The sequence below is a fragment of the Xenopus laevis genome, chromosome 8S (genome assembly GCF_017654675.1).
Source record: "Xenopus laevis strain J_2021 chromosome 8S, Xenopus_laevis_v10.1, whole genome shotgun sequence".
Taxonomy (NCBI): domain Eukaryota; kingdom Metazoa; phylum Chordata; class Amphibia; order Anura; family Pipidae; genus Xenopus; species Xenopus laevis.
In genome coordinates this window covers 37,689,499-37,704,456 of record NC_054386.1, presented here as the reverse complement: position 1 = coordinate 37,704,456, position 14,958 = coordinate 37,689,499, and the positions used below count along the sequence as shown (strand labels likewise).

Below are 14,958 nucleotides of genomic sequence, written 5' to 3'. Positions count from 1 at the left end.
GCTGCTGCCACTCCCTTGCTTATGTGCATGTTAGGGGATTGGAAGGTGATGGAATTGGGAGGCCTACAGGAGACCCCCCTCTTGAACACAGTGTTGATGTATGCAGGCAGGGCTGCATTCATGCAGACAGGTCTCTGTGCCTAAGGCAATTCATCTAGGGTGGAAGGCAGATTCCAGTCACCCAAGTAATATTCAGTGATAAGTAACAGCAAACCCTCATCAAGTGAGTCTTTGTTATTGTCCCTGATCTCATTTCCAAATTGCATTTGGCTTGCATTTCCCTTAAACCAACAGTAAATTATGAGGCTATAGCATATCATAATCAATGTGGCAGCTCCAGCTTCATGTCAGTGCTTGGAGAAAAGTAGATATGCCAGGACTGAGGCAAGCCTATAAAAATTAATTAATGTGCATTTATTTTATGGAGGTTTATATGCATAGCAGGCCTTTCACATTGTCAGTGGGCTTCCTGCACCGCGGTGCATGGGGGAACAGTTCCAAAGTCAGTTAAGCTGTATGAATCACCGGCCTGCCTTCAGCTGAGTAACAGGTTTTCCCCAATAAGAGACAAGTCCCCTTATTTATACAGGTATGGAATTGGTTATCTGGAAACCCATTATCCAGAAAGCTCCGAATTACAGGAAGGCCATCTCCCATAGACTCCATTTTATGCGAATAATCCAAATTTTTCAAAATTATTTCTGTAATAATAAAACAGTAGCTTGTACTTGATACAAACTAAGATATAATTAATCCTTATTCGAAGGAAACCCAGCCTATTGGGTTTATTAAATGTTTACATGATTTTCTTGTAGACTTAAGGTATGAAGATCCAAATTACAGAAAGACCCCTTATCCCGAGCATTCTGGATAACAAAATATTGGGTTGTGTTAGATGTTCAAACGAAGGCAGCTGCCATGTCTCAGAGCTGACTCACACAGTCTGTCTGGGTAGGCACCTCTATGTACTTGTGTAGTTAGCTTAACATCCCTATGCACTCAAAATACCTCTCCCTATGTGTAATAAACATGAGACAAACACTAACATATACGAACCTGAAGCTTTATACTCATTAATATACATTTTAATAGATACACCATCCTTAACCTATTGGTCCCCTTTATTGTAAACCATAAAATATATATAAACCATCACTGGAAGGAAAGGATGTATTCATAACTTTGGGTTCTGGTTCTATTTAACTGAAGGGGGCCACTGCTAGTACTATACCTGACATTGTGCTGCGTCATCAAGGGGGGTTGATTGTACAGTTTCTGGCATACTCAATCCATATGTTGCAGGTGCCCCCATCCTTTTTCTTTCACTATATTATGGCTGTTCATTGATTGGAATGGATGCTCACCCTCTTTAGGTAGCATAAATGAGCTTTTTAATTGCTTTACAGATTTGGGAAGCCTAATAACATTGAACTGAATCCCTGAATGTAAAATCCTGACCCACACACATGACCCTTTGGTTGTAGGATTTATTCAACAGGCAGAACATGAAAAAATTTACGGATTTGGGAAATTGTGTAAGCTTCAGAAAACCTGAAAAACCTTCATTACTGTTTGGACTAAAAGCATTAATATGGGGGGGGTGACAAATATTCAGGTGACAAATATTCTTAATATTGATGTATTCTACAATTTCCAATCCATGCTGTTATCACTTATATAACCCGTGCTCAACCCACCCATCTCAGTGGAGTAGTGTATAAGTAAAAGAGGCAGAGGGACAGGAAGCGGAATGACGGGGTAGCTGGGCAGGGGGGTGATAGCTCCAGTGGGAAAAAACATGGGCAGAGTCGGGCCCACCACTCACGATTGATCTGCTAAAGAATTTTTTTCTTTACCTACCAGTTGGTTGGGTGTTGGCTGGCCTATAAAACACTATTCTACTAAAACACTATTTCTTCTACTCTTCTTCTACTGTTGTCAAACATGTGGCCTTCAGTTTTTGCTGAGCTACAATTGTCACTGCCAAAACAACTAAATGCCTTAATAAATATAACCCCTATGTACTGTAAGAGAGTTTAGGAACACTCCCTTTGATAATCAAGGCAGAAAGGTGACTTCTATTAAGTTTGGTGCTTCCAGAACACTCTTTGCCACTAGATAGCTGTATAACAGCTCTTACATAGATGGCTTCCATCTTCAAAGGTAATTTAAGTGTTCTGTAGCATCCCCATGTCCCTCCAGTCATGCTCCCCTAACAGCAATACAATTAATGTCCAGTTAATATGAGTTACTTAAGTGCAACTTCACATTACGAGATATTGTGTCGCAATATCTTGTCTCGTGTCCCCAACTCTCTGAGGCTCCTCTGCAGAAACCAACAGAGGAGGGATTATATTCAATTAAGACGATGATAGCCTTTTGCAGGAAGCCATTTAGTGATGAGATTAAACACTGCTTCGCAGAACATTGCTAATTATACCCCAGAAATAATTTTTTTTCCTCTATTAGCAAAAATGGATCTCAGTGGCCGTCTGTGTGAGCGCTGTGCCACCTGTCATTTTGTCCTCAGGAGAGTCATTTTTGTAAGATGTTGGGAGATTCGTATACCCTTGAAGGCAGCAGAGAGGTCAGAAAGAAATAGCACTGCAGTATTAAGATGTAGTCATTTTTATACAGATCATAAGACTGTCCAGCTATTTTAGGAAAGTCTCTGCTAATATTAATACACCTGGGTACACAAAAATAATGCAAAGTATACCTAGTCCATAAATGGCTTAGGTAGCGAGAAGTCACATCATCCAACAATGTTCCTCTTGCTTAGCCCAGCATGCAGGTAGTTAACCCCCCAATCATCCAGGCAGGCTTGTGTAGGAATATTAAGACACATACGTATAGGAACGGATCTGCACACACTCTAGTTAATGCAGTCGGGGAGTATCCCCTTTTATTTAGCCACCAAACATTCAACGTTTCGAGGGGGAACACCCTCCCTTTATCAGGATGGTGCATTTGCAGGACTGGTGAACTACAGGTGTGCGGTAGGAAAGATTACATTGTAGGAATATTAAGAACCATAGGGGGATATGTAATAAAAATCGCAAAGAGAACTAATTTGTGAATAAAAATGCACGTCACAATGTAATATTCTTCAGTAGGCTTTTATCGCATTGTGAATCTTAATTGCGTATTGTGGGGGCAAAGTGTTCACAAAGGCAAAATGTTTCACTGTGCGAACATTTATTTGCATTGCAAACTAATTGCGAACGATTTTTGTGTTAGTAACTGATATTAAATTCCCCAATAGATCTTCAATACCATTATAACATGGTAGTCCTCAACAGCATTCTGAGAGCACATTTTTTGTTCTATCTATCACCTATAACATCTATCTATCTATCTATCTATCTATCATCTATCTATCTATCTATCTATCTATCTATCATCTATCTATCATGCATCTATCTATCTATCTATCTATCTATCTATCTATCTATCTATCTATCTATCTATCTATCTATCTATCTATCATCTATCTCTCTATCTATATATCTGTTATCTATCTATCACTTATCTATCTATCATTTATCTATCTATCTATCTATCTATCTATCTATCTATCTATCTATATCTATCTATCTATCTATCTATCTATCTATCATCTATCTATCTATCTATCTATCTATCTATCTATCTATCTATCTATCTATCTATCTATCTATCCAACTATCTATCTATCTATCTATCTATCTATCTATCTATCTATCTATCTATCTATCTATCTATCTATCCTATAGCTATAACATCTATCTACTTATTTCTCTCTCTCTCTCTCTCTCTCTCTCTCCCTCTATCACATCTATCGATGGATTTATCTATATATATTTTTTTGTCTTTCTAACTATACCTTTGCTGTCTGACATATTTCCCATTACGGATAGTATCTTAATTTCCCACAGCGCACTCACATAAGTGATTCTAAATATAAAACTATTTTTAAAAATTCCATAAATTTTTTATGTTATGAATATAGCTGAATATAGAGCAATACTGGAAAACAAACACAGAACTAAAAGCAAAAGATAATACATCAATTAATATAAATAACTGGGCACTTCTCATTTTTAGTAATGTGTATTGTGTTTGGCAGTTGGCTGCACATTAAATAGGTTGGCTCTCCATAATCGATGCCTGCTGCAGGGAAAATTTATAGATCTTTGTTGTTGACAATAAAGCGGATGTACAGTACTTTACTGCCTCACTATTAAAACCAAACACACAGAAAATTGTGCCAAACAGAGTTTTTTTTTTATCTGTGCATGTAAGGCCAGTTTAGGTGGACACACATCAGTGCACCCCAGGCTGTGAGATTTGCCTATGCTTCTGCCAGGCCCAACAAGATGCATCTGAAAATTGCGAACTGTCCGGCAAAGTGTATGAAATATGCAGGAAGGCGATGCATGGGCTTTCTAGTGTAGCGTTGTACTAGACCTAAGACTTTTCCCAAATCTCACCCTAAGGGCCTTAAGAGCACCATAGCTGTGCACCCCCTTGGGTAGCAGAGCCACAGGTTGCCTTAGATTAGAACAACTAAAAGCAGGACAACACATTTTGAACTGCCAAAACTGACTTAATTTATCAGAAAGCAGACACTTAGCATTTGTCTGAAGTAAACTTCATCAAACGTTTAGTATAATAGTAGACAGTGATCAGGCCCAGATTTGTGGCGAGGCCACATGGGCCCAGGCCTAGGGCGGCACATTTTTCGGGGCAGCATGCTGCTTAGCTGCTCTATGGGGAGCACTGGGGATGCGCTGCTCCCCAGTGCTCCGGCACATGCATGCCAGCGCTCTTGCGTCTGCGTGAGGTAGTGTGGACGGGCGCTAGGACCGCCTAGGGGTGCCCGCCCAGCAAATCTGCCAGTGACAGTCATATTATGAGACAATTTACCATTGGTATTCATTTTGTATTATTTGTGGTTTTTGAGTTATTTAGCTTGTTATTTAGCAACTTGCCAGTTTGCAGTTGCTAAGGTCCATATTACCCTAGCAACCATGCATTGATTTGAATAAGAGACTGGAATATAAATAGGAGAGGCCTAAATAGAAAGATGAGTAATAATAAAAATCACAATAACAATACATTTGTAGTCTTACAGAGTATTTGTTTTTAAAAGGGGCCAGTGGCCCCCATTGGAATGCTGGAAACACTCAGAAGAAGAAGGAGAGTAATTCAAAAACTAAAAAGAAAATATAAAGCCCAGTTGAAAAGTTGCTTAGAATTAGCTATTCTATAACATAATAAAAGTGTGAACCATACCTTTAACTCGACTTCTCTGTCTAAGAAAAATGGCAAATGAAGTACTTCCTACAATTTCTAGCTCATGAGCAAACAGACAATGATGGATCAACCTGATGGAGCACCCACAAGTCAAACAATTATCTCCCACTGCTAGGATGTCCAGGAGTAAAGAGAACCCACTAGGGGTTAATACCAGTACATGTGCAGAAATAGATCATTAAGAACTGAGATATAGAGGCTTCTCAAAAACCAAATGATTTTGCTGTGGGGCCTATTATGTCACTGTCAGCTCCATACATGGCCATAATTTGTTTGTTCATCTGGTTTGACACTTGTTCATAAATTTGCCCTGATACAATCACAGTGAAGCTATTTACTTCCATTACAGAGTGATTATACGCATCAAAACAAAAAAAAATTGAGTAAATGGCCCCATTTAATGGTTAAACCACTTCAGCTCGTTTCTGTGCACTTCCTTTCATTCTCAAATGCCTTCGCTATTGTCGCGCTCCTACTCCCTGTTGCGCCCATGTTTCTAGAACACCTCTTAAGGTGGTTATTGTTATTATTCAAGTCCTCTTTGGAAAAACGGCTGAATGACAACTTTAAAGAGCTCTGCCTTCCCGCAGGAGGAAAGTTAACCGTACAAAGAGGAAAATTATCCTTTTTTTTTATATGTTCACTACAATAAATACTGCTATATATTGTGAGAGGATAAAAGGGAATGTGTTTCCAGGAGGTGGTAGTGATTAACAGCCGCTGCTTGCGGAAAGCAGAAAATGTATGTAATGTGCGACACTTGCTCACAAGTCAATTTAACAAATTGGTTTCTATTTTTTCTTTAGAAGCGAATATGGTTTCAAAGCAAATAAAGCTGATTATAGCTATGAGAACATTCCTCTTGATCAATACAAATTTTAATAGGGCCCCTTAAAATTGATAGACTGGTGTCCTTCTACTGTGTTATGCTAGTTATATCAGAGTTATTGATTTCAAGGCTCCACATCAAAATGATTTGAAAAATAAGACATTTTGCATAAAGATATAAGGAAACATCTCATCAGTCAGTGCGCTACAGAGCCGTAGTTCCGGATTGAGATTCAAATTGGCCCTGGCATTTCAATTACACAGATGCCCCTATAGCCTCCCAAATGCCCAATAAATAGTGACTGTTTATGGCACCTTACAGCAGCCCCTCTAACATCAACAGATTGCCAGCCCAGACCTGCACCCCCCAACAGTCACAGCGTCTGCTTCCCTTATACATAGAACCCCTGCGTGAGACAACAGGCTGAGGGCTGTTAAACATTTTATATTTATTATATTATATTGTAAAGCAATCTATATTTTGTTAGGCTTAACTGATTCTGGTAGTAAAAAGCCAAAACAGATATACTAACAACTAATCAGATATATGTTTCCATACTGTTGAACAATTAATGATACTATGCTGATTGGTTGATACAGGTTACTAGACTAGTTCCAACTTTAATTACAGTGGTCCTTGTGCTTTCTGGTATGGTTGTGGCCAAATTCAATTAGTTAGGTGAGGAGCAAGCTAAAGAACTGTGGCAGATTTGAACAACAGAGAAACCAACCCAGTGGTTTTGAGCTTTTCCTGATTCTGGAAAATTAAAGGAGAAGGAAAGGCTTTGTACACTTGGGGTGCCAAATGTTAGGCACCCCCAAGTGATTGTATCGACTTACCTGAAACCCAGGGCCGGTGCTCCCACCAGCAGAAAACTGCACCGGCCTGGGGTTATATCAGTGAGCACCACGGATCGATCCTCTTCCATCTTCCTTTTTACTTCACCCGGCTGCGCATGCGCAGTAGAACGAAAAGCCTGCGCATGCGTTTGCCCAGGAAATTTGGAAGAAGAAGCCGGAAGAGGATCGCTCCGTGGTGCTCACTGATATAACCCCGGGCCACTGCAGTTATGTGCGGATAGGAGCACCGGCCCTGGGTTTCAGGTAAGTCAATACAATCACTTGGGGGTGCCTAACATTTGGCACCCCCAAGTGTACGAAGCCTTTACTTCGCCTTTAAGGTGTGTTTCAGTGCATTTTACTGAAGAAGATCAACAATTTGGTGCAAATCCAAGGAAGCAGGTGGGGGGGGGGATAGGGTAAAACTCAGTACAGTATTATTTACCAACTAGCAGCACCTCCAGGCCAGTACAAGCAATGTGTAGATTCTGGCAAATGCCACAGGGGCTGCTGTAAGGTGCCATAGACACTCACTATTAATTGTGCCAGTTGGGGGCTGTTTGGGCCTCTGTGTAATGCCAGGGCCTATTTTGAATGTCTTTGTAAATGAAATACCAGGTCCTACATTGAATCCAGTCCGGGCCTGAGCACAGCAACAAAGACTAGGCAGAAGAAGTATGTGCCTAGGGCGAAAAGTTTGGGGGGCGCCAGGCACTTACCTCATAAGTAGCCTACCCCTAGTCTGCCACTGAAAGAGGCAAAGCAGGTGCTGCCGCAGGCCCTCCGTGCTCCTTTGCGCATGCGCATCCTCTTTTACGCATGGAGGCGGGGTGCGTCCTGGCCGGCAAGATTGCTTGGGGCACCCAGCTGGCGTTGTCTGGCACTGATAGAAAGGGGCACTGCTGTGGGGTATGTATTGTGCTTTCCCGCCGCCATTGGCACCCATTGATCTATGTAAAGCTGCGTTGTGTGTGTCAGGACAAATTACCTCACTAAGCAGCATTATAATTGACATTACCAAGGTACAGTTATAAGTATATAACTATTCATACAATATCTGCTATTTTGACAATAGCTCACACTAATTGAGTAACATAGTCTCTCGCTGGCCCTGCAGCTAGGGTTGCCACCTGGCCGGTATTTTACCGGCCTGACCAGTAAAAATGATGGTTGATCCTATTTTTTTCCAGAAAAGGAAACACACACACAAGCTATAGACCAGGGGTGCCCAAAAGGTAGATTGGGCTCTACCAGTAGACCTTTAGAGTAAGGGCACACACTGCTATTTCCGAGATTAGTCTCCCAGCAACAAATCGCTTCTTCTTGGGGCAACTAATCTCCAAAACTGCCTTCCCACAGGCTATAATGTAAATCGCCAGTGGGATGGCACTCGGACCTCTTCATTTTCCGAAGTCGCCCGAAGTTGGCTGACACGGAAACTTCGGGTTGACTTCGGAAAGCTGAACCGACTCGGCGGAAAGGCAGTTCGTGGAGATTAGTTGCCCGAAGAAGCGATTTGTCGCTGGGAGACCAATCTCCTGAAATAGCAGCGTGTGCCCTGGCCCTTAGCTGGTAATCAGTACATTTTCATTCGGATTTTTATTATGTTAAAGGAAAACTATACCCCCCAAACAATGTAGGTCTCTATAAAAAGATATTGCATAAAACAGCTCATATGTAAAACTCTGATTCATGTAAATAAACCATTTTCAAAATAATATACTTTTTTAGCCCTGCCATTGGTAGGGTTGCCACCTGGCCTGTATTTTACCGGTCTGGCCGGTAAAAATGATGGCTGATCCCAATGTTATCAATAGTGAAAAAAGATAAATATATAGGAAGGCTGCTATTTTTTTCTGGAAAAGGTGGCAACCATAGTCATTGGGTAATCATCAATAGAAAACTGCCATTTTAAAAAATAAGGACCGCCCCCTGGGATCGTACAATTCACTGTACACACCAACATACCAAGCAAACTATACTTGTAAGGTCACATGAGCCATGAGTACTGTCTTGTGCTTCCACACTTCTTCCTGTAGTTTTATAGTTTTTATAGTTTTCCTTTAAAGGGATACTGTAATGGAAAAACATGTTTTTTCCAAAACACATCAGTTAATAGTGCTGCTCCAGGAGAATTCTGCACTGAAATCCATTTCTCAAAAGAGCAAACAGAGTTTTTTATATTCAATTTGAAATCTGACATGGGGCTAGACATTTTGTCAGTTTCCCAGCTGCCCCAGTCATGTGACTTGTGCCTGCACTTTAGGATGGGATTACTTTCTGGCAGGCTGTTATTTCTCCTACTTAATGTAACTGAATCAGTCTCAGTGGGACTTGGCTTTTACTATTAAGTGCTTTTCTTAGATCTTCCAGGGAGCTGTTATCTTGTGTTACACTGGCTAGCTCGTTACCTTCCCATCGTTCTGTTGTTAGGTTGCTGGGGGGGGAGGGAGGGGGTGATATCACTCCAACTTGCAGTACAGCAGTAAAGAGTGACTGAAGTTTATCATAGCACAAGTCACATGACTGGAGGCAGCTGGGAAATTGACAATATGTCTAGCCCCATGTCAGATTTCAAAATGGAGTATAACAAAATCTGTTTGCTCTTTTGAAAAATGGATTTCAGTGCAGAATTCTGCTGGAGTAGCACTATTAACTGATGTCTTTTGAAAAAAACATGTTTTCCCATGACATTATCCCTTTAAGGTTACATAAGAAATAGTTGTTTGTTAAATATAACAATATACATTTTCTCATAAATCATTATTTAAGTCATATTTTCCATGGAACAGAATGCTAACAATGCTTTTATGGATGTAGATCATAATTGGACAACATTACTAAAAGTAGACCTTGCTTAAGTAAAGTATGGGCACTCCTGCTATAGACAGCAAGATTCTAAAATGGGCGGAGATCATGTGACAGATGCTGGGCGGGTCTAGAAGTGGTGTGTTCATGTGATTCGGAGGAAGGGCTAGGTGACGTGCAAGACTGGTCAGCTGACCTGGGGATTTCGGCGAAGGTTTTGTAGTGCGGGCTAAGAGCGGAGGGCTAACATGGCGAGTCAGTCAGCCGGAATCCAGCAGCTGCTGCAGGCTGAAAAGAGAGCGGCTGAGCGAGTGGCGGAAGCGCGGAAAAGTAAGTGTGATATTAATAATGCACGTAACTGGCTGCTAGGGCTAATACACTTTGGAAAGGGAGGGCATTGATGGAGGAGATCCCTCTGTCTGGTCTCTGCCTCGCCCTGTCTGACTAGGGTTTTGACACTGTTCTTTCTTTGGTACTGTTTGTTATTTCCATCCCTTTCAGTGCAATCCACTTGCATTATGGGTAATTAGTATTTAAATCAACATTATAAGTCAAAACCAGTTTCAGAGGGACAATTGGTGGGTAAATTGGATAAAGAAACAGATGGCCACTGGGGAAAAAGTTTATAGGCATTATTTGCCAAAAATTGGGGGGGGCGTTATGTTTTTTTTTCCTACCCACAATTCAGCATTCTTCCCCAGAATCCCCAGTGCGTGGCATAAATGAATGTTAGCCCGCAGCACCCATAACGGCATTGGTGTCCAATTCATTGGGAGCAAGTCAGGCTGGAAAACCACCCACTAAGGATACCCTGTGGGACAGTTACTGACCGTAATGTGCCCCCTTCCAACCTGAAGCCAGACTGATGCACCGACCTGTAACTTGCCCAAAATGCAATAATTCAGCCCGGCAAGCTTGCACAGTAGTTACATCAGCTCAGGGCTCATTACCCAACATGTGCCTGGGGCTCAGTGGCAGAAAGGCCTCTATGAGATGTAAAAGTATGATAAGTCATAAAGGGGGTGGAGCTTGCAGGTAACTGGGCAGGTTGTGGGTGTTTCTTAGGTGGGATTTTAGCATAATAAGGTGTGGCTGGGGGGGCCATGGTCATGTGTTTACAGTGCTTTTTTTCCTCTGTTGGTGTCCCATTCTACCTGTTGCCAGAGTCCTTAGCCCAGATAAACAGGTGACCAGTGGGTTAATAATTGGGGTCTTCCCCCCCCCCCAGGTAGAATGGACCCTCCTAACCCCTGCTAACAAAGTAGTAAGCCTGTGATTCCTAATACTAACAAGTGGCGTAACTACTCAAAGGCAGGCCCTGGTACAGGATGGGCACCCGGGCCCCCATGTTGGGCCCTCCCCCCTATTAATTGAGCTGCTGGCGTGCTCGCTGTAAAATCTCACCCAGCCGCCTGCGATAACCATTATGGTGGCGCCAGCGGGCCCCAAATGCACCCCTGGTAGTTACGCCACTGAAACTAACCTTCTTTTATCCTCTACTAGGAAAGAACAAACGCCTGAAACAGGCCAAAGAAGAGGCTCAAGCTGAGATCGAGCAGTACCGTTTGCAGCGAGACAAAGAATTCAAAGCCAAAGAGTCTGCTGTATGTATTAGATCTTATATCATGCTCTGGATTTATACCACATAATTTGGGTTTTAATAGAATTAGCTACACACAGTAACTGGATACGAGCATTATGGACAGTGTTACATGATCATTTCATTTGTAGAGGTTCATGATTTAGATGGCAATTATTAGCAGTACACTTTGTCTTTTAGAGCAAAGACATGGGGCCACTCATAATGTTTGCACTAAGCTTATATCCCTTTGCTTGCCCTATACCTCGCAGGGCAGTGAAACGTTAGAGCTGCAGGCAAAACGGACAGGTCTTTCATCATATTATGAGCTCAGTGCAGGTAGGGCTGGTTAAACCTTGGCCCAGAAAGGAAACATTAGGGCAGAACCAATACAATCCTGATATTGATTGGAAATATGATTGGTGATGTTGACCTGCAGAGCCTGCAGTCTGCTTCTAGAACTAGACTCTAAAATAACTTGCCCAAATTGTATTTTTTAGTACTATTAGTATTCCAGTAGTGGAATATGAATTATGAAACAGGATGACAATGCTCCTTGCTGGTACATGTATTCTCTGCCTGTTTATGAGATAGAATGCTGCTTGCTGTTCTGATTAATATTGATGGAAAAATCATCACATGATACCATCATACATCCCCTTTTTTTGGCTTGCCTAGGGACATTCACACCCCCCCCCCCCCTTAGTCACAGGACCATTCTTACTTCCTTATTGTAGAAAATAATAGCTCAGTTCTGTGCTGGGACTGGGATCCTAACAATAGCAATCTCATGACTTGTAGTTTCAAGGTTAATTAGAGGTAGCATGAAAAGAGTTTAGTGATATAGAAAAAATTTTCCTTTTGGCACACATAGAAGGTTAAGATACCTAAAAAAAACATCCATGGTGCTTCCCATTAACTGCAATGACACTGTGTAGGTGGATATTGGTCTGAAAACAGATTTGCAGGATTTCAGGCCTCTTCTGGATTATGCAGTGCAGTTTTGGACTCCAGTCCTTAAAGGGATACTGTCATGGGAAAAATGTTATTTTTCAAAATGAATCAGTTAATAGTGCTACTCCAGCAGAATTCTGCACTAAAATCCATTTCTCAAAGGAGCAAACAGATTTTTTTATATTCAATTTTGAAATCTGACATGGGGCTAGACATATTGTCAATTTCCCAGCTGCCCCAAGTCATGTGACTTGTGCTCTGATAAACTTCAATCACTCTTTACTGCTGTACTGCAAGTTAGAGTGATATCACCCCCCTCCCTTTTTCCCCCCAGCAGCCAAACAAAAGAACAATGGGAAGGTAACCAGATAGCAGCTCCCTAACACAAGATAACAGCTGCCTGGTAGATCTAAGAACAGCACTCAATAGTAAAAACCCATGTCCCACTGAGACACATTCAGTTACATTGAGAAGGAAAAACAGCTGCATGCCAGACAGCATTTCTCTCCTTAAGTGCAGGCACAAGTCACATGACTGGGGGCAGCTGGGAAATTGACAAAATGTCTAGCCCCATGTCAGATTTCAAAATTGAATATAAAAAAAAATCTGTTTGCTCTTTTGAGAAATGGATTTCAGTGCAGAATTCTGCTGGAGTAGCACTATTAACTGATGTGTTTTGAAAAAAACATGTTTTCCGATTGCAGTATCCCTTTAAGAGGGATATAAATGAGCTGGAGAGAGTGCAGAGACGTGCAACCAAACTTGTTAGAGTAATGGAAGACTTAAATTATGAGGGTAGACTGTCATGGCTGGGGTTGTTTTCTCTGGAAAAAAGACGCTTGTGAGGGGACATGATTACACTTTACAAGTAAATTAGAGGACATTATAGACAAATAGCAGGGGACCTTTTTACCCATAAAGAGGATCACCGTACCAGAGGCCTCCTCTTTAGACTAGAAGAAAAGAACTTTCATTTGAAGCAACGTAGGGGGTTCTTCACAGTCAGGACCGTGAGGTTGTGGAATGCACTGCCGGGTGGTGGTGTGACGGCTGATTCAGTTAATGCCTTTAAGAGGGGCTTCGATGATTTCAAAGACAGACATAATATCAAAGGCTATTGTGATACTAAACTCTATAGTTAGTATAGGTATGGGTATATATAATTTATGTGAAAGTAGGGAGGGGTGTGTGTATGGATGCCTTGTTTTCATTTGGAGGCGTTGAACTTGATGGACTTTGTCTTTTTTCAACCCTATGTAAGAACTGTCTGTACCACCAGTTAACTGGCCCTATAATTGGCCATATTAGGTATTTTTTTTATTTTTTTATTTCCAAGCTTTTACCTTTTAATACATGGTCTTTACCCAAAGATATTCATGATGCTGGAAGAAGGTTAGCTTTTTAGGGCCAGAACTCTGCAGCTTATTGGCTTGGGTATGCGCCTGGTGATGATGTCAACGTGTTGATCGATTTATAGGTCTCCATAAACCCCATAAGTATTATTTGGTCTTAATCGGATGAGTGTGATTTGGTCAATAAGTGGGTGGCCAGACTGGGCAGAGATCCACTCATTTGGCAGCCCCCCCCCCCAAACAAGCAGATCTTAAGTATGCTGTGACCTTTCTACTGATCCCCCAAGCTCACTAGTTTGCCTTGATTCTTCAGTATGAAGCATTTCTGACTTAGCCATTATTTTCCTGCAGGCTCTCGGCTCTCATGGCAGCTGCTCAGAAGAGGTGGAAAAAGAGACCTCTGAGAAGATGTCCATTATCCAGCAGAATTATGCAAAGAACAGGGAGAATGTTCTGGAGAACCTGCTTTCCTTTGTGTGTGATATCAAGCCAGAAATCCATGTGAACTACCGTGTGAATGGCTAAAAGCAGTAGCAGCAGAGTGTCAGCTCAAGGGCTTTCTTCCCCTTTCCTCTTTTGTTTGTTTTGCCTCATGTTATTTATTGTGCTCTTAGGCACTGATACCTGTCATTTTCTCAGAGGTTAAATTTACCCAGTATGCAAATGTTCCTAATTGGGGAGTGACCACTGAACATTGTCTCTCACTGTAATTCCCTGCGTGGGAAGCTGGTTATACAATAAGCCATATTAGAAGGGCTAATCTTTGCAAAAAAGAAGAGACTTTCCAGTTCATTATGTCAAAGGGGATGTGAAAGAGAGTTGGGTTGTACTTGGATTTCCTGTTAGCTTGAGGAAGAAGGGCATGGGGGCCTGTGTTTTAGTTAGAGTATTCACTCTTAGGAGAACAGTTTGTACCCGTTTGTACTTCCATCTTCTTTCCAGTAGTTTCATTTCTTTCACCTGCTGAATTAAAACATTTTGCACTCTTTTTGAAGATCTGTTGTTATTTGTCTAAATGTGATATATTTTATATTTTTTTAATAAGATTGCTGGATCTGCTGTAAAGTCATGCTGTGTGCTACTGATGAGTGGTTAGGAATTTCCTGACCTGACATTACCACAACCCTAACCCAACCAAACCTGAATTTCTATATATCTTACTGTGGCCCTCTGTGGGTATATGGTGCATACATCACCAAAGGGGGTGTGGGCATTGATGTCCTTCAACTTGCCTGTGACCCACTGCTAAAGATGATTTGTCAGCCTGAACCTGCCTGAACTCATGGCTAATCGTGTGGG

The 14,958-nt window shown here is 41.5% G+C and overlaps 1 protein-coding gene across 1 annotated transcript; it reads left to right on the top strand.

The window, feature by feature from the left end:
* Positions 1 to 9,982: 9,982 nt before the first annotated feature.
* atp6v1g1.S (ATPase, H+ transporting, lysosomal 13kDa, V1 subunit G1 S homeolog) lies at positions 9,983 to 14,649 on the top strand. Its single transcript, NM_001086967.1, has 3 exons — positions 9,983 to 10,104; positions 11,278 to 11,378; positions 14,011 to 14,649. The coding sequence occupies exons 1-3, from the start codon at positions 10,023 to 10,025 to the stop codon at positions 14,182 to 14,184; spliced, it is 357 nt and encodes a 118-aa protein (NP_001080436.1). The 5' UTR covers positions 9,983 to 10,022; the 3' UTR covers positions 14,185 to 14,649.
* The last annotated feature ends 309 nt before the right edge of the window (positions 14,650 to 14,958 follow it).